The following is a 19,403-nucleotide window of genomic DNA, read 5'->3' as shown; positions in this document are numbered from 1 at the left end:
CTGCCTCCTCCCAGGCGGAAACCTTGAAGCAGCTTGTCTCAGAGGACAAGCGAGGCCACTGAGCACTGAAAGCAAACTCTCCAGGTGGACATCTTGTGGTCTCACAGACCCAGAGATGGTGTGTGCAGCTCCACGGGCGCACACAGCCATCTGCTCCGCGGGAATCTGACCCACTTGGGAACTTGCAGGGACCCCCTGATTTGTGTCCCAGCAGTAGCTCCTGGCCTTCCCAGGGAGGATTCGAAGTAAAAGGGGAAAGAGGCGATTAGAGAGGTTTGTGGGCAGAACGTCAAGGGATATGAACACTCCAAACACTACAACAGCAGGTCCTGGGGCCTCGCTAGAGAATCATTTAATGGTCTTCCCAGAAGAGATAAAATGGAAATCTGGAGAAAGACAAACATACAAGCAACAAAGGGAGCCCTTTTCTCCTCCAGGAAAGAAATTCTGAACCTGCCATAACCACATTTAAAGGAGCCAAAATTTGCAAACCCAGATAAATATCTGAGCGGTTCTGGGCCCTGCTTTTGGGGCTCCAGCCCGCCTTGTCCAGGTTCCCTCCCCATATAGACTCCAGAGGGAGGCTGTAGACTCAGAGGGGCTGCCAGGGTTTCCCAGGGGAAGCTGACTTCCAGGTTGGCTGAAGGGCAGTTTCCAGGGCCCACTAGGACCCACTGGAGCATCTTGGGGGTAACGAAATACCAGGGGAAGCCTCAGGGATTGCAGGCTTTTCAGGGTCTACTGAGGGACTGTGGCCAGCTGTTTGGCAGGAACATCGGGCACCTCTGGGGGCCAGGGCTCCAAGGAAATACGCACATCCACGGGAGGGGTAGGTCCCCAGCTCCCTGTTTAGAAGCATCTACAAGCCCTTCCAGGATGTCTCCCCATGAGGGACAGTCCCGGCCCCCTTGGATGTGTAGGGCAGGGGGGCTTTCACCACAGGCTTGGCCTTCCAGTAGTTGAGGCGCCTGAAGGCTTCCAGGTCCCGGTGGGTGGTCATGACCAGCCGGCTGCGCAGAAGCAGCACTGAGTGAGCCGGAGCAGGATGCACGTCACACTACTGGTCACACACTCATGCACACTCGTCACACACACTCACAGGTATATGCAGACACGAGCACAGTCAGAAGCAGCCTGTCACAGAGGCGGCTGTGACCGTCCCACCCCTCTTCAGGACCTAACCATTGTGCAAAGGATGGGGAAGCCCTTTGCTGGGTGGCCTGGGCCCCTGGGGGGGCGTACTTTTTGCTGCCCCGTTGGTCCCCCCCCACCCCCGGTGCCCTGTGCCTGCTGTGTGTCCGTGTTCCCTGTGGACCCACACCCAGCCCTTACTTCAGGTTGGAGAGCTCGATGACGAGACCGCGAACAGTGTCCGTTGCGTCCTCCATCCTGGCAGCCTCGCAGGGCGTGAGCCCTTCGGACGTGCTGGCGGGACAGGAAGCCGAGAGACTGACCTCAGCACACAGCCGTGCCAGACACCATCCTGGGGGCTTTCGCGCGGCCTTGAGCTGCCTGCTTTTTCAGATACTCAACCACCACGGGCAGAGGCGCTGAGGCTCTCCTGCCAAAAGCACAGCCAGAATCCAGCCACCTCTCCCCGCTGCAGCTGCCCTCAGGTGCACTGTTGCCACAGGCGCCCTGGCTCCCCAGCTGCTGCCCCTCAGCTTGTCTCCCATGTAGTCTGGGGGGGGGGGTGAAAATGGAAAACTGGCCCACTGCACCCTCTGCCAGGTGCCCAGACGCCATCCCCTCCCTCTTGTCCCTCTCCCCTCCTCCAGACAGACTTAATTCCTTGCGTTCCCCTAAGCACCTCTTAGGGCTCAGGAATGCTCTTTCCCAAACGTCTCCTCCTTGGGGGGGGGAGGAGGAATGGGATTTCCCTGATCAGAGTTAAAATTTAACCCCCCCGCCCAGCCTTTCTTCCCCTGACACTGGGCCGTCTACTTACTTGCTTGTCTTTGTGTCAGTCCACCTGCCCCACCCGACACACACTAGATCAAAGCTCCGCGTTTTGCCCCGTCCCAATGCCCAGGGCAGCGCCTGGAAGAGCTGGCACTGGATGGTGTGCACGTGTTGCAGGACCCACTGTTGTCTAACGTGGGCCTCCCACCAACAGCTCTCCCCAAAGCCTCCCACAGCCCAGGCCTGGCAGCACCTCCTGGGCTGTCACTACAGAATCTGCTGCTGCTCCACCTGCCTCAGTGCCCCCGAGGTGGCTGGCTGGCTCAGGCCTTAGCCTTTCTAGTGTCGCTCACTCAACCACGGGTCACCAACCCCAGGACCTGCCCTGGGCGCTTCCAGATTCCATGTGGGGTTGCATCGGCCCAGTGAGGCCATCAGAGATTGAGACACGAATCTCCCTTCTCTTTGCTTAAACCATAGTGGGACCCCTTTGACTAAACTGCCTCTGGTTCCCGTGCAGGGTGTACAAGCATGTGCGTGTGTGTGTGTACAAGTGGTACATCGGGTACTAGGGACAGAGTACAAGGGCGGGAGGCAAAAGCGCTCCACCTTCTACCTCCGGGCGGGGGATGAAGACGAGGAAGAGAGAAACTCGGCTAAGGGCTGCACCCCTAGCCCCTCCTCCACACGTGTCAGACAGAAACAGAAACTTGGCCATAAATAATTGACAAGCTGCTGCCTCTGCAGAAGCCGGTTCAAGTACGAGGTAACAGGAGAAGACGGTGCGCACCCCCAGCGGGGCTGGGAGAAAGGACAGGAGGTGAAGGAGTGTGACAGGGTCTGGGGCGAGGGGATAGGAACCCCCCCCCCCCACACACACACACACGGGGTGGGTGGAGGGGCAGTGCACTGGTGGCCTGCCCAGGAGCACACGGCCATCAGGAAGTGAGGAGACAGGACGCATCAGAGAGCCTGGAGGGCCCACTGTGTGTCAGAACCGGGACCGCCCAAGATGGTCTTGGCCGATGTACTTAGCCCTGTCAGGGCTGCCTCCCCCGCTGAGGAGATTCAGGGAAAGCTCTGAACACCCTCTCCAGAAAAACGCACATACCACATTCAAACAAACCACAGAACTGGGTGGGGGGCCCCACCCCAGGGCTCTTGGGGAGATAGGCTGGTTTGGGTGCAAATGGCGGGTCACCAATTCTCCACTTGTGTGGAGCCAGGGACACATGCAGTTGGAAAGACGGGACTCAGCTCCCTTACTGGACTGGAGAGCTGGGGCTCCCTCATCACCCTCAATAGCAAACCGGGAGCTGATAGGACTGGGGGGAGGGAGAGCATGGGGGCGCCAGTGCCAGAACAGCCATGCTACCCCCCCCCAGGAACGAAGAGAGCACTTGCACTGACGCAAGGGTCCCTGGGGAGCCTCCCACCCAGCCTACCTGGGCTGGGCCTTGGTAAGGTGGCTTCCATCAGCGAGTGGACTGGTGCCAGCCCAGCAAGGACCCAGGCTGCTCCCTGCAGGAAACTGGAAAGAGAGCACAGACATAAACAGTCTAGCTGGGCGAGCCCTGCACAGGGAATGAAAAGTCATGCAGGGGACGTCTCACTTCCTCTTGGCCACACTGGCAACACCAAAGCGGGCACTCCTGCAGAGGAAAAGTGACACCCAGACCTGCGTTACCAGCCGGGGCTGCTTGTGCCTTCTCCCCTCAGAAACAGTGCTGACAGGCAACCCTGGGCCTGACCCTGGGGTCCTCCCCTGGGCCTGCACCTTCTGACAGACTGATGTGTGTCTGGAGGTGGCTCTGTCCATACTTCTCTGTCCCTGACAACTGTGCTAAGTACTGTCTCTTGCTTGTCTTATAGCGTCCAGAAGGGTAGAGAAGACCCCTAGTGGTGGCCACTGCAGCAAGGTGGGCATCTGGTGTCAAGGAGAAGAGGTTGGCCAGAGAAGCCATGCATTTTATGTCAGAAAATGATTTTGAAAATATATCACAAGGGGAAAATTCACAATTAATAGGGGAGCGAGCCAGATAACCCGGAGGAGCTTAAGTTTCTAAATGTCAACGGTGGTTTAATTTTTGTGGAAAATGTCAAGCTCAATCATGGAGGTGATACACTCGTACATCTCTGAAAGAGGCAAAAAGGCTGAGATGGGGCAGCCTGCCCACGGCCTCTTCTAAGGAGACCGAAGTCCTGGGGTGGGGAGCCTGTTCTAGGTACGTCCTTTCCAAACGGAGCCCCTCTGCCCTGATGGGCATGGGGGGAAGGAGGAGGGTTGAGCTGCACTTGCAAAGGGGTCTCTGAATCCAAAGGAACAGACATGAAGCGATGCCTATAGCCCAGCGGCTCTCACCTGGGGATGACTCTGCCCCCAGGAGACACTTCACAATGTCTTGGTTGTCACACTGGGGGAGGGGGTGCTACTGGCGTCCGACGGGTGGAGCCCAGGCATGCTACAGCACGCCCTACGTGTGCAGGACCACCCCACCACAGAGAACAAACGACCTGGCCCTAGATGCCAGCAGTGCCAGTGGGACACCTGCTGTAGACAACACAGCGTCTCCCAGCATCCGGCTATTTCATGGAGGCGACTCTGACTTAAAACACAGTTCGCTGTCATATATTCACCCAACTCACCCCACTGTTCCTGGCCATGAAGACTGCCCTCCCTCCCACCAGGGTTGCGTAAATGTCACGCCCGATGTGGTCCTCACACTGAATATGCCAGGGCCACTGCTGTAGGCCTGAGGGACCCGCACTCAGCTTTTGAAATGATGCTCCTTCAGCACAGTACAGAGGCTCTGCTGGCTCAGGGTGAGTGTCACACCCCAAGGGAGCTGTTACGAGAGAACACCGCACTTTCCCGGGAGGGGACCTGGGTTTGAAACCTGTCTGCCACTGCTGTGGAACCTGAGTCTCCGAGGGGCCGCCTCCGAAGTGGTGCTCACGGCTGCGGCTGGTGAGGCGGAGGGCCCGTTGGTGGCAGGTAGTACTGCTGCTCTCCATCCATCTGCGCTGTTCCCAAGGGTCCCTGACCACATGGCCTTCCTGCCAAGTACCATCCAGAACCTGCCCATGGGAACCTGCTTGAGCCTGGTTGCCCTGACTTGTTCGGGAACGCCCAGTGTCGAAATCAAACATGCCTGGGCATCGGCTGCCTGGTCAAGGCAGTGCCTACTCCTCTGGGGGCCTGTCAGGTCTGACCACTGGCTCTCTGTCCAGGGACCCCACACTGCGGACTTCTTCATGTTTTCCAAGCACACAGTCACTGGCAGCCTGTCTGGCAACCTGTCCGGAAACGGCTCGCTCCTTTGCCTGCTGGATGCCACCAAATGTCTCAGCTGCTTCACCAGCCTTCTCCCTTAGCCACTGTCCCAAAGACCAGAGACTGGGGGTAACACAGACGGCATTTCTTTCCAAGTGAAGGGTTTGCATTTTTCAAGAAACAAGGCTCCAATGCTCCAATGTCAGCTGTTGCCAGCACCTGAACGCCTACCTATCCAGGTGACGGTGTTCAAACTCCAGGCCTAAACTGCACTGTGACCTACTTCCCATGATCTTGCTTGTCTGGTGAACATGAAACTGGTGGCATGAGGAGCCACAGCCCACACGTGGCAGGGAGGGCCAGGTCTGCAATCACCTCCTGGATGAACACTGTGGAGGGCCAAAAATGGGAAGGCGGTGCAGAGGACACCAGCGTTCGCTCAACCCAGCCACATTCCCCTCCACGCTCAGAACAGATGGCTTTCTTCAACTGGGCACCAGATGAACTCCTGTGCTTGTGTTTTGGGGCTGTGTCACATGAAGACTCTGAAGTGCCCAAATGGTAGTGTATAAGTGCTGCCTAAATGCCTCCTCTGGGAGAGGCAGGCAGGAACAGCGGCATGGAAAACCCCGCGGGGGCAGGGGCCACACCTGATGTGCTCACGCCTGGCACACAGCAGGCTCTCCATAAGCATGCATTGAATGAACTTTTAAAAAGTCATCTCAACAGGGATGGCGGAAGAAATGGGAGCCAACACTGGTAAAGGGAATTGGGCACCACATTCCGGGACAGGACGCCTGAGGCGCAGTCGTAGAATCGGGCCAACCTGGACGCAGACCCAGCCTCCTCCCCTCCAGCTGTGTCACTTCAGGCAGGTGCCCAACCTTCTTCAGCCTCTGCCGAACGCGGTGTGTGGAAAGAGAACCGCCTACCTCCCAGGGCACCCCTGCCAGCACTTAGCCCAGGCTCAGGTGTGCCACCAGCCAGGGATGTGGCGCCTCCCCAGGGAGCAGGGCCGATGCAAGGCGGCCACCGGCCCTGACAGGTCAGTGCCGCAGCCGGCAGCGGCTCATTAGGCAGCTTTCCCACCACCTGTCAGGCAGGCAGGTCCCGGAAGTAAGCAAAGTCCCTACAAATTCCAGCAGAAAAACAAAATTCCATGTATATGTCTGGGACACGCCCCTCATGGAAAGGCAGGTCTTTCCTTTCCGGAAAATCACAGCCTCCACACCCACGGAAGCTGCAAGACTTGGACACCTAGACTCACGTGCTGTATAAGACTGCACACACTCCATCTTCCCCCCACTACTGGACTGTCTGGGAGAGGGCTGGTGGCCACTGGTGCCGGCCCTGGCATGGTCTGGCTGTAACTTGGAGAAGCTCTTACCTGCTCAAGCGGGGTTTCAAAGTCGGGAGCTTCCAGGGCATCCTGTATTTGGCTGTCTGGCAGGAAGTCGAGCTCCATGGCTGGGGACACTCCCCCTGCGGCCTGATCTTCAGAGTCAGGCCTGTTAGGCTGGCCTACCGGGCCTTCAAGAGCGTCTGGGCTGCCCTGGGAGGCCTTGCCGTCCAGGGGAGGGCCAGCCACTGCTTCTCTGTGCACTGGCAGAGCAGACGCTCCAAGGGATAGACTGAGCCCCGCAAGGTCTTGTTCCTGGCTCTGGCTACCTAACTCAGCTGCCTTTTCACCTGAGGGCTGCGACGGCAAAGGCAGTGCACACCAACCTCCCAGCCCTTCTTGATCCGGGCCTGGCACCTGTGTCTCAGCAACACTTGGGCCCATTTCGGAGGCTGCAGGGCTGACACCTCCAGCACCTGCTGTGGGCTCTCGAATTCCATGAGCCAGAGCAGGGCCCCCTGGGACATCATCAGGGGGCTTAGCTTCCCCCGCTGCCTCCCCTCTGTCTCTTACAGTCTCCCCAGCGAGAGGCACGCCTCTGAACAGTGCCCCGCGATGGCCTCCAGCAGGGGCCTCCCCACTGAGAGAGGCAGGCATCGTGGTGTTCGCCTGCCCCCGGGGCCCAGCCATCCCCAGAGCCCTCTGTTTTGGCTTGGTGGTGTCTATGCTCATGTCTGTGAGGACAATGGTCATAAGGGAGGAGCGTTCTGGGCTGCTACAGCTCCCTTCTGCTGCGCAGCCAGCTCTGCTGAGTGTCTGCATGAGGTGACGGGGGCCCTGGGCCACAGATCGGGGCTCTGGGTCCCAAGTGGCCAGGATGCTGTCTCCTTCCTCCTGGTCAGCACCTGCTCCTCCTTGGGCACCTTCCTCCTGTGGGGCTCCTCGGGCTGGCTCCTTCTCTTCAGCATCACTGCTCGGTTGAGGCCCTTTCTGGCCACGAGCACCGGGAACCCCACTCCTCTCTGTGCTTCCATTGTCTGGCAAGTTGGTTCCTTGCTCCAACAGGCGGTGCTGACTGGCCCTCTCTGAGGCCAAGGCCACTGTCCCCCGTGCTGGAGAGGCGTCACTGGAGATCTCAGGCTGAGACTCCGCACTGCTGGACACAAGTGTTACAGGGTTGTGGACGTCGTGCTCAGAGCAGGTGCCACCTGCCTGGGTCTGGTCTCCCGGCTCCCTGGTCTCCCAGACAGTGAGACCTGGGGACTCCTCCCAAGACTGGCTTCCTGCCGGCTGCACACTGGGCTCTGGCAGTGTTTCCTGTGGAGAGAGGAAGACTCAGCCTTGGGCCTTCAACAATCAACTGCTCTAAAGATTTTTCTAGTTGTTACTGCCCCCATACAAAGTCTCAGATGCTGTGCAGAAGACCGAAGGGATCAGTCCACCCTTACCCACGGGGGATACATTCCCAGACCCCCAGGAAATGCCAGAAACTGTAGATAGTGCCAAACCCTGTATATACAGTGGTACCTCAGTTTTCAAATGTAATCCGTTCCGGAAGACTGTTGGAGTTCTGAAACGTTCAAAGACCGAGGCAAGGTTTCCCCATTGAAAATAAATGCAAAATGGATTAATCCGTTCCAGACCTTTAAAATCAACCCCTAAAACTGAAAATTTAGCATGAATTTTACTATCTAATGATACCATAGATCCATACAATTTACAGCATTCGTAAACCGAAATGTTCGTCAACAGAGACGTTCGAAAACCGAGGTATCACTGTACTAAGTTTCATTCCCCTACACATAGGGGAATGCCTTAAATTAGGCATAGTAAGAGATTAACAATCAAAATAGAATTATAATATACTGTGATCAAGTGATATGCATGGCTTTGAGGCTATTATTAAGTAAAATAAAGGTGACCTGAACACACGCATTACTATGCTGCGACGGTCAATCTGACAATGAAGATGGCTACTAAGTGACTCCCGGGCAGCGAGCACGTACAGCGTGGAGACACTGGACAAGGGGAGGATTCACATTCCAGGCAGGACAGTGTGAAATTTCATCACGCTATTTAGAATGGTGTGCAATTTACAATTTATGAATTGTTTATTTCTGGAATTTTCCGTTTAATATTTTCAGACTACAGTTGACCACAGTAACGGAAACCTTGGAAAGCAAAACCGTGGGTAAGGGAGAACTACTGTACCAGTATGGGACAGAGCTTTGTGCCAGGGCTGAAGGGAGAACTGGAAGTGCAGGAATCCTTCCTTCCACCAGTTCCTCCTCCCAGCAGGACCAGGCACGTGGAGGTCAGGGATATAAAACTCAAGGGGGCCTGTGGACCATAGCAGTGTCAACGGCCTGGTGCTGGCGATGGACTATCGTTACGAAAGATGTTACCACAAGGGGAAGCCAGAAGAGGGAACCCAGGGACCTCCCTATGCTGTTTTGTTTTTAAACTGTAGTATAATACACACAACGTAAGATTCACCATTTGAACCATTTTTGAGCGGACAACTCAGTGGCATTAAGCATGTTCACACTGTTGTGCAACCATCACCACCATCCATCTCCAGAGCTCTTTCGTCTTGTACAACGGAAGTTCTGTTCCCATTAAGCACTAACTCCCTGTTCTGCCCCTCCCAGCCCCGGCAACCATTATTCTCCATTGTCTCTATCATTCTGACTACTCTAAGTTCCTCATATATTTGGAATAATAAAATATGTGGTCTTTTGTGACTGGCTTCTTTCACTCAGAATAATGTTTTTAAGGTTCATCCATGTTGTAGCATGAATCAGTATTTCCTTCCTTTTTGAGGCTGAATAATATTCCATTTTGTTTATTCATTCATCCATCAGTGGACACCTGGGTCTATACTGTTTTTGAAACTTCTTATAGGTCTCTAATTATTTCATGATAAAAGGTTAAAAGAGAGGAAGAGAGAAATGAAAATCCCCTAAAGGAGGTGGAAGAAGACCAGAGCAGGCTCAGGGAGAGAGGATGGTTACATCTGGAACACAGAGTATCATCCTGGGCTAGATGGCAGCTTGATCCTACAAGTGCTCAGGCCCAAACCTGCGGAGTCACTGTAGCCCAGCTCTCCCACCTCTAGAGGCACGTATCTGACATTTCCACCAGGCATTTTCTGGTCACCCCCAATGTGACACAACCACACGAGCTCCTGAGCAACCCCTGAAAATCTCCCTGTCTCAACTAATAGCAACTCCATTCTTCAAACTATTCAGGCCCCAAACAACAGAATCAACTCAACATCCCCCTTCTTCTCACACCCGTGCCATCAGCTCTCCCTTCAAACTGGACTGCAGATAAATTCAATACCTAGGTACTAAGGTTTGCAACTCTAGGTACCTACCGACAGCAGCTGCTCCCCTCTTGCTTTTGTAGTTTCAGTGCTGGGGGACCCTCCCCCACAGTCACCTCCCTGCACCGATCAGGGCCGCTTTTCTAGGAGAGCGTCAGGGTCTGCAGTGCAAATGTCAGACCACTGAAGGTCACAGAGTGTCCATACGGCTTCAGTAAAGCCACTGGCAACCTGTCTGCCAAGTGACACGCTGCTTTTCCTGACTGACAGTAAAATGATCACTCCCTTTTTTTAAAATTAAACTTTTTGTGAAATCATTGTACATTCATGTGCAGTTGTGAAAAATAATGTGAAAAGATCCCTTTTGCTCCTTACCTCGTCTGCCCCAGTGGTAACACCTTACATAACAAAAGTACCATATCACAAGCATGCTGACATCCCTAAGGTCTCCGACTTTATTCGGCTCTCCCATTCCTATGTGTATTAAATTCTGTATGGTTCTCACACTCGTGGAGGCGGTGCCTCCACCAACACAGTTAAGATACTGAAAAGATGCCAACACAAAGATTCCTGGCATTGCCATTTGTACCCACACTCGCCTCTATCCCATGTCGGCCATCCCGTCTCCAACCCCAGCCACCATTAGTCTACCCAACATGTCTGATTTTGTCATTTCAATAATGTTCTGTAAATGAAATCCTACAGCATATAACCCTCTGGGATTAGCCTTTCCTACTCCCTCTAACGTCCTGGAGATCCATCCAGGTAGTTGTGTGTGTCACTAGTTTGTTCCTTTTTTATTACTGGATTGTGTTCATGGTTTGGATACATCGTGATTTTTTCAACCATTCTTCACCGTTGAAAGATATTGAAGGTGTTCCCAGTTGGGGGCAATTATAAACACAGTTGCTGGGCACACCCCCACTTCCGTTTTAAGGGGTGCGTTTTGCCAGATATTGTCACCCCCAGAGCTGACGGTGGCAAGGACAAGAAAGGACACTGTAAGATTCCCCCCAAACCCAACTCACAAAAAAGCCTCTGAGTAGCCAAAGGGGTTCAAGGACAGAACACGGGCTTCCTGTCTGAGTTTTACTAACTCTCACGCCATGTGGGCAGAGGGTGCTGAACTTGAGTGCTTCGGTGCAGGCACAGCTGTCCCGAGCAGCTCTCGCAGGCCCGTGAGCTGCCTGCACAGCACCTGCAGTACAGAGACATCTGTCGTGCGAGGCACTCAAAATGGGGGTGTGGAGAGGTGCAGATCTGGCCATTGCCAAAGTTAAACTCCGCTGCCAAGGCTGGGCCAAGAGGCTGCACATTTATGGGGCTCAGCCTGCCGCTTTTAGGGTCTTACCAAACTAAAGGCCCCACTTCCAAGGTCCTCTTCTCTCGTAGCTGCTTGTCTTGTCACTGTCTTCCTGGGTTTTGCAAATTGGGGGACAAACCTCCCAACTGAGTTCTGTGAACCAGATACAAGAACAAAGCAGCAATAAAAATAAGGAGGAATGAAGTCTTGAAAGAAATCAAACACCAAAACCGGTTTCTGTCCCACAGCCGCAAACATGGCCTTTGCCCTCCATCTCCAGGGCACACTCTCACCAGCCCTTGTTGGCTCCGAGGATGCATGGAGGCAGAAACTGCAGCTCAAGGGGGCAGTGTCGTGTGCACAACCGCAAGGCTACAAAACAGGCTCACCTGGGAAGAAGGAAAGGAAATTGACTCCTTTTCTGGTTGTCCAAGGTGCATGGAGGAAGCGCCTGTTTCCTTATCCAGGGAACTGGATGGAGAAAAACAAAACAGGAAGTTCTGTAGTTCTCCAACGTTGTCAATGTGCATAGTGAGACAGAGAAGGAAGTCCAAAGGCAAAGTAGTGCTCAGAATCTCCTGGAAAGAAGGCCCTGGAGCATCTGATGAGAAAGGGTGGGATGGGGGATGGAAGCAGTGCCCTGGGGAACATCTGACTCCAAGAAGGGTGTGGAGTCCCAAATCTAGAACCCAAGCTTCCTGCGCTGGCAGCACTTTACCCTTATAATCCCATTGGCTCCTGAAGTAAGAACAAGAATTCTCATTTGGACTGGCACTGCAGCCCCAACTCTGCAAATTCTAAGGAAGGGAAGTTGCATATATGCGAAACAGTGTCTTGAAAAACGGGTGTGTTTGTAATTGCCAAAAGGTGGAAGCAACTGAGATGGCCTTTAGAGTGGTCAGTAGATAAATAAACCATGGTATATCCAGACAATGGAATATTATTCAATGCTAAAAAGAAATGAGCTATCAAGCCATGAAAAGACATGGAGGAAACTTACACGTGTATTCCTAAAAGAAGTCATTCTGAAAAGGCCACGTACTATATGATTCCAACTATATGACATTCTGGAAAAGGCAAACTATGGAGACAGTAAAAAGATCAGTGGTGGCCAGGGGCAGGGGGAGAGATGAATAGGCTACAATTTCCAGGCCAGTGAAAATACTCTTCAAGAGACAATAGTGATGGATACGTACCATTATACATTTGTCCAAACCCACAGGATATACAAAACCAAGTGTGACTGCTAAGGTGAACTATGGAATTTGGGCGATTACGACGTGTCTATATAGGTTGATCTTTGGTTAAAAAAAAAAAAAAAAAAAAAAAAAACAAACGGGGCCGGCCCGGTGGCTCAGGCGGTTAGAGCTCCGTGCTCCTAACTCCGAAGGCTGCCGGTTCAATTCCCACATGGGCCAGCGGGCTCTCAAACACAAGGTTGCCAGTTCATCTCCCGCAAGGGATGGTGGGCTGTGTCCCCTGTAACTAGAAAACGGCAACTGGACCTGGAGCTGAGCTGCGCCCACGCTGTTCCCCAATAAAGTCCTGTTCCCCTTCCCCAATAAAAACCTTTTTTAAAAAAAAAACGTACCTGGTGAGTGATAATGGGGAGGCTATGTATGTGTGAGGACAAAAAAGTATGTGGGAAATTTCTGTATGTTCTACTTTATTGTAAGCCTAAAACTGCTCTTACAATTTAAATCTTTAAAAAAAAAACACTGGTGAGGTTATGATTATATTTAAATAAATGTGGATGTGTATATTGTAAAAAAAAAATAAAGACAAAAATCTGAAACCAAAATTTTATGATTTCAACTCTGGAAGTAGAACAGGATAAAACATGAAGATATGCTAATGCGTAGGCTTGAATTGTGCCAGGGGAGGTTACGGAGACAGAATAAGTCTATATACTGCTAGCAAGAGTCTGTTAGAAAATTTTATTTGGGATGGGTTGTTCGAGTGGCTTCTGGGTGCTGGCAAGATTTCATTTCTCAACATAAATGTGTTAAGCTTCTCTACTTTATGATTTTTTTCTATTATAGTCTATGCACAGGGTATTTCTTTTCTTTTCTTTTTTTAAAAGATTTTATTGGGGAAGGGGAGCAGGACTTTATTGGGGAACAGTGTGTACTTCCAGGACTTTTTTTCCAAGTCAAGTTGTTTTCCTTTCAGTCTTAGTTGTGGAGGGCGCAGCTCAGCTCCCGGTCCAGTTGCCATTGCTAGTTGCAGGGGGCGCAGCCCACCATCCCTTGCAGGAGTCGAACAGGCAACCTTGTGGTTGAGAGGATGCGCTCCAACCGAGCCATCCGCCGAGGGAGCTCAGCTTAAGGTGCTGCGTTCAATCTTACTTGCAGGGGGCGGAGCCCACCATCCCTTGCGGAACTCGAGTTGAACCGGCAACCTTGTGGTTGAGAGCCCACTGGCCCATGTGGGAATCGAACCGGCTGCCTTCGGAGTTAGGAGCATGGAACTCCAACTGCCTGAGCCACCAGGCCGGCCCCACACAGTATTTCTTAATAAAACATTTTAAAAAAACAAAAACAAAATGGTAGGAACCTACTTCTGTGGCTTCTGACTATTCCTAAGGACACAGATGGCAGGTTGGATAGTGGCTGTAACCCCATCAGTCCTGCTGGCCTGTCCAGGAGTGAGGAGCAGAGTGGCATTATCATGTCTGGGAAAATGGCTTAGGTGTGACACGTGACCCCTCTCTTCACATCACACACAGAACAGGGCTGCCTTAAGTGCTAAGACTTCCAGGACCTGAGATCAGACACATCCCCGCACCCCCTGAAAACGGTTGTCAGACCATATTTTTCACTCAAAAACTTTGGCAGTCCAATCCACGACATCGTCTCTGAAGGCTTCGGGGAACAGGAACCCCCCCCTTCTCCTAACTCACAATATCCCTTTCTCCTCTGCTGTAGTTACAGGTGGTTTAACCCTGTGGACAGACTAAACTATTCTCCAGTTCCTTCTTTTTCCCCACCTGCTTAATTACATTCATTCCTGAAAAAAAAAGGGGGGAACTGGGAAACCATAGTGGTTAAGAGCACAGGAGCAAGACATAGCTAGAACCGCAGCCTGCCTTGCACCAGCTCAGTGACCTTGGGCAAGCCATTTGCTCTCTCAAAGCCTCAGAGTCCTCATCTTTCAAATGGGGATAAAAACTTATTTCACAGTGGTGAGACTGAATGAGCTGGTCTGTGTGAGGTGTTTGTTATTAGCACTCTGCTTACCACATAATGATTCTCTTTTTTGGGTTTTTATTTCACAGACCTACTCCTTCAGTACCTTCTTCGTCAAGAAGGAATGCAAGATAAATATGGATTTGACCAACAGACAGGACAAGCTGCATTCTGTAACTAAGTGACCTTGACAAACTCAAGGTTTTCCTTGCCTGTGACTAAAATATTGACCTTTCTTGATAGAGAGTCCCAGGAGGAAAGCTTTCAGAAGCACAATCCAAAGACTCCGAGTCCCTGGGGGAGAGGCATGGCATTGGATGGGTCATGTTGGTCCCCTCCCTTTTGCATCGTGTTCACTGGGCTGCTGTGCTGTGCCCACTGTCAATGGGGAAGCTTGCTAGAATGTTCTGAGCCACCTACCTGGAGGTCGCCTGTCCTGGTTCCTCCCCACGCTGCTCTACAGAGGGAGCAGGTCCTGACCTGCCTTCTGTCTCTTCAGGGTGACGCAAAAGGCCCAACTCAGAACTCTGGGGGACCCCATGAGAGTCTCTGAGCCTTGGGTTCTTTGGGGGCTTCAGAGGATGGATTCCTTCTCCTGGTTTAGAGACAAAGGCAGAAACAGGGGTAGGGGATGCCAAGAGCATGCAGACAACCAAAGCCGCAGGGCCACTGCTGCAATGCGAGCAGGTTTATTCCAAGGACAGCAAACCCCTGCTCTGACGCTTGCCTGGAGAGCGAGAGATGGGATGGAGTCTCATCGGGGTTCTATCATTTACGTGCCTATGGAATTCAAAGGCTTTTTATCTATGGACTGGTCAATACTGAGTCCGAATCCTGAGATGGCCTGGCCTGGCGTCAAACCACGAGACCACCTGGCCCAACCTACTATCTCTCTGGGGAAGTGGTGAGAGGTGTGTACTGACTTTTTCAGGTCTTAGCTCAAACATCCCCGCAGAGGGGCCATTCCCTGACTTCTCTATAGAGCATCCCCTTTCAAGCCCATGATATTTTATTCACTTCATGGCTTTTCCGCAATTGTCAATGTACTGGGTCATTTGTCTCCCCCACTACAGCCTGTTGCACGCAAGGAAGGGCCTCATCCATCTATCTCACTCTCTGCTGGGGCTCAAGTGCCTACAAGAGCATCTAGTACACTGTCAGAGCTCAATAAATACTTGATAGATGGCTGAATAAACACGTGTAGATCACTTCCCGGGAAACACAGATACAACTTAATTATGTACCAACCACTCTAGTTTTCCATAACGCCTGAAGAATATACATCCTGGGAAAACTGGGACCCAGTGTCATTAAATGCTAAGGAAGTGAAGTCTCAGCTGCCACTTGGTCCCTTGTATTGTGCAATACCTTCCCCGTCACTAAGAGCAATTTAGAGCCTAAAGGTGCTTATTAACATCCATTTGTTGGATGAAGGAAACTCCCTTACGTAGAAATTGCCAATAGTGGCTGGCTTGTGAGACCTCCCCAAATCTGGCCCCAACAGAATCAATGATTCAATGAACAAATAATAAGGGTTGAGTCATGATTTCCATGCCAGACACTGTCCTAAGAACTTGAGTGTGTTATGATAAAACTTCGAGGTAGGGTCCTTCTGTTATACCCATTTTACAGATGATAAAGCTGAGGCATATGCAGCCCCAGGAATCCAGAATGGATTCAGATATCCACCTCCACAGTCCGAGCACTTAAGTGCACTTCAGCATTTGTTGAGCAGCTATTGTGTACCATGCTGCTGACCAGGCAGTGAGGACAAAAGACAAGCCAGATCCAAGTCTGATCTTCCTGGAGTTCCTTATACACCTTGAAAGAAACCCATTGTATAAGCACCCTCCCTTTCCTCCCAACACCACCAATGCTGAGGGTCCTCCCCAGCATTTATTCAGCTGTTTGTGTTCCACTAGACCACAGCGACTTTCCTGTAATTTCTTCTAATTCTGTCAGTTATGGTTCATGTGTGCCCATTCAGAACTTTAACTCACTGCTGTGTATTTAATTAGCTCTCTCCGTGAGAAGCATTTTTCTTTCTCCCTTCACTAGACCTTGAGGGTGTCAAGGGCAGGAACTAAGTCCGCTGCACCCTTTGCTCTTATCCTCAACCTCCCTCCCAGCACCCTCAGGTGCCCACCCCAGCACTGCACCCAGAGTAAGGCTCCAATGAGTTTCTTACACAAACATATTCCCACCTTGTGGTCTGCCAGAAAAGATAAAATATAGCAGCTTCGTTTATTTGGTTTCTTAAGATGCCCAAACACTAGCTTGCTTTGCTAATGGACATTTGTACCAAATAAACAGCAAAAACATCAACAGAGGCAAAGAGCCTCCCATTTCCTTCCTGTGATCTGTCCCCACAGGACTAATTTAAGAAAAACTAAGGCAGAACCTTGTGTTCAACACCAAAGGCCAAAGACATCGGGAGGGAAAGGGCTTCTTTCACCACCTGCCAGAATCGTCTTCCTCTCTCTCCACCCCATCCAGGACACACAGAAACAGCTGTTCTGGGCCAGCCCAGGGGTCTACTGAGCTGGGGAGTCCATTGCCAAGAGAGGCCCCAAATGACTTGCTGTGGGTGGGCCTGGCTGCCCCCAGCTTCCCCCTCCAAGGTCAGATAAATTCCTGTGTCTCCCAGCAGCCTGTTGCTCATCTCTGCACAAAATATTTTCAATCTGTTGATAATTTCTTTTCAGTCCCACGTTTTGGGGAAAAAATGAGGGCTACTCCTTAAGTTCCTTAAGCACTAAGTAAATAAATCATTTATAAACTTTTAAGATGTTTGAGTGACCTTAGACAATAGACACAGTAATGGAGCTATACTATGTAATACTGGGTGTTTTTCTTCTCGAACGAGGAAACTCTGTGTGTATATGGACAAGTAGAGATGGTCACAATACACCATGAAGTGAAAGATGGAAGCGCGTGTCATGTGATGATTCTATTTTCCAACAAAAAACACTACATTTGTGTATACACAGAAAAAGTTCGGAAGAAAGAGTGTACTTAAGTTCATCCTGTTTTTTCATACTGTACTGTATGATTGATCCTCATCCTGTGGCTGTGATGGACGTTACCATTGGGGGAAGCTGGGCGAAGGGGACACGGGACTCTGAACTAGTTTTGCAACTTTCTGTAAGCCCAAAATTACTTCAAAATGAAAAGTTGGTGGCATTTTTTTGTTTTTTTTTTTTAAAGTCTGGAAGGATGATCCTAACAGCAGCATATATTTGTGTACTACTACGTAGAGTCTCTTCTCAGTGCTTTACAAATACTGATCCACATGTGAGCTCTAGGATGCGGTTCTCAACCTTGGCATTACCGATATCTGGGACACTACTGACATTTGGGGTTGGATCATTCTGGGTTGTGGGGGCTGTCCTGTGCATTCTATGATTTTGAGCAGATTCCTGGCCTAGACCCACTAAATGCCAATACCACTGCCCCTACACACACACTCACTATGAAAACCAAAAAGTCTCTAGACATTGCCAAATATCCTCTGGAGGGTAAAATCCTCCCCCCACCAGGTGGAGACCACTGGGAGGTACTCTTATTATCCCCTATTGACAGAAGAGGGAAAGCAGGCACAGAGGAAGTCATCTGCCGTCACACAGTGAGCAGCAGAGCTGGGAGGAACCAGGTCTTTGGTTCCAGAATGAAGCACTTAGCCACACACCAGATGGCCTTGCAGCATGTCAAGCTCCGTTCAGGGGGGGCCACTGAGAGTGGGCCTGCATGGGGGCTACACCCCGCCACGAAGCCTGAGGGCATTCCCTCGGCTGTGGGACGCCACCAGAGGCTGGAGAAAGCTCCACAAAGCTTTCACTTTTTACTCTATACACTTCTCCATAATTTATAGTTCTCTTACCAGCGGGTATTAAATCACGTTTTAAAGGAGCCTGGTGCGATCGTGTTAGCATTTCTGCAATAAATAAGCCCAAATTCCTCCTAAGAGCAGAAGCAACAATAATGAGGTCAACTTGAACATCCAAATACCTGAGGTCCGAAGCTTCTTCCTCTTACTCATTGTATCCCTCCCTTGAGAAATCTGAAAACGAGCGAAATACCATCATTACAAGAAGTCCCTTTCTCTGGGTACAGACCCTAGTGAAATTGGCTGAGGGCAGAAGACCCCAACCCCACTTCAACCCATCTGGCTGCCCGAGGGTCAGTTGGGCCCCAAGAGGATACAGGGTGGGAATCATGGCGACCTTGGGCCATGGCTGGGTAAGAACTCAAACCCCCTCCATGCTGCAGACAGTAAAAAGGGACTTGCGCATCTTCTGCCCAGGATCTGAGAGTGCAGAGGCAGGGCTGGAGCAGGAGTGTCTTCCGTGGGAAGCGTGGGAGACCCTGGCTCTAGCCCGGAAGTTGGGGCAGCCTGTGTGACGCTCCTCCCTCCGGGCTGGGGTTTTTGGGACCCTCCCGGGGACATCCGAGGACTTTTGAGGGAACAACGGGGGCCGTTCAGGGTCATCTGGGGACTTGAGAGGAGCCACCTGGAGTGCTTCAAAAAGTCAGGGGGTCTTTCGGGGGATGCCGCAGGGCCTTGAAAGGAAAGGAGCCACCTCAGAGCAATTCCTTCCAGCCTTGGTGGTGGGAAAAGCCCAAACCGACCTGGGCCACAGAAGTTATTGAAGTCCGTTAGTCCTTATCAGGCACTAGGCAGCTCTGCCTGGAGCTGTTAGGGGATAATGCGGTTAAATTAGCTGCGTGAAATATTTTGGAGAAAATAAAAAACAAGTTGGCCCCTCACGGAGGCTGGGCCGCCCCAGGGTCTGGAGCTGAGGGGCTGGGAAGGCCAGAGGTCCCCGCGCTGCGGTCTGGCTTCCGGTGACCAGGTCCACACTAACCCGACCACCGAAACGTGAGGACTGCCCAGACTCGGACCACTAGGTGAGGCTGCAGCTCGTAGGAGGCCGCAGAACGCAATAAACCCGACACCGCCGCCGCAGCCCTCACACCTGCGCGAGCCCTGCCTCTTTCCCGCTCACTGCGACACCCAACAGCGCGCATGCGCAATGCCAGGATTGCGCTCACACCTGCGCACGCTCCGC

The 19,403-nt window shown here is 51.9% G+C and overlaps 1 protein-coding gene across 1 annotated transcript; it reads right to left on the bottom strand.

Annotated features, from left to right (window-relative positions):
- Nucleotides 1-322: 322 nt before the first annotated feature.
- BRME1 (break repair meiotic recombinase recruitment factor 1) lies at nucleotides 323-19,093 on the bottom strand. The gene is made up of 9 exons (XM_081076384.1): nucleotides 18,964-19,093; nucleotides 18,343-18,394; nucleotides 14,755-14,929; nucleotides 11,536-11,617; nucleotides 11,195-11,299; nucleotides 6,564-7,832; nucleotides 3,348-3,433; nucleotides 1,333-1,425; nucleotides 323-1,010 (listed from the first exon to the last, which is right to left on the bottom strand). Exons 2-9 carry the CDS (start codon nucleotides 18,371-18,373, stop codon nucleotides 860-862), a joined length of 1,992 nt encoding a protein of 663 aa, XP_080932510.1. The 5' UTR covers nucleotides 18,374-18,394; nucleotides 18,964-19,093; the 3' UTR covers nucleotides 323-859.
- Nucleotides 19,094-19,403: the final 310 nt, after the last annotated feature.

The sequence above is a fragment of the Rhinolophus hipposideros genome (assembly GCF_964194185.1).
Source record: "Rhinolophus hipposideros genome assembly, chromosome: 16".
Taxonomy (NCBI): domain Eukaryota; kingdom Metazoa; phylum Chordata; class Mammalia; order Chiroptera; family Rhinolophidae; genus Rhinolophus; species Rhinolophus hipposideros.
This window is presented reverse-complemented; position numbering and strand designations above follow the sequence as displayed.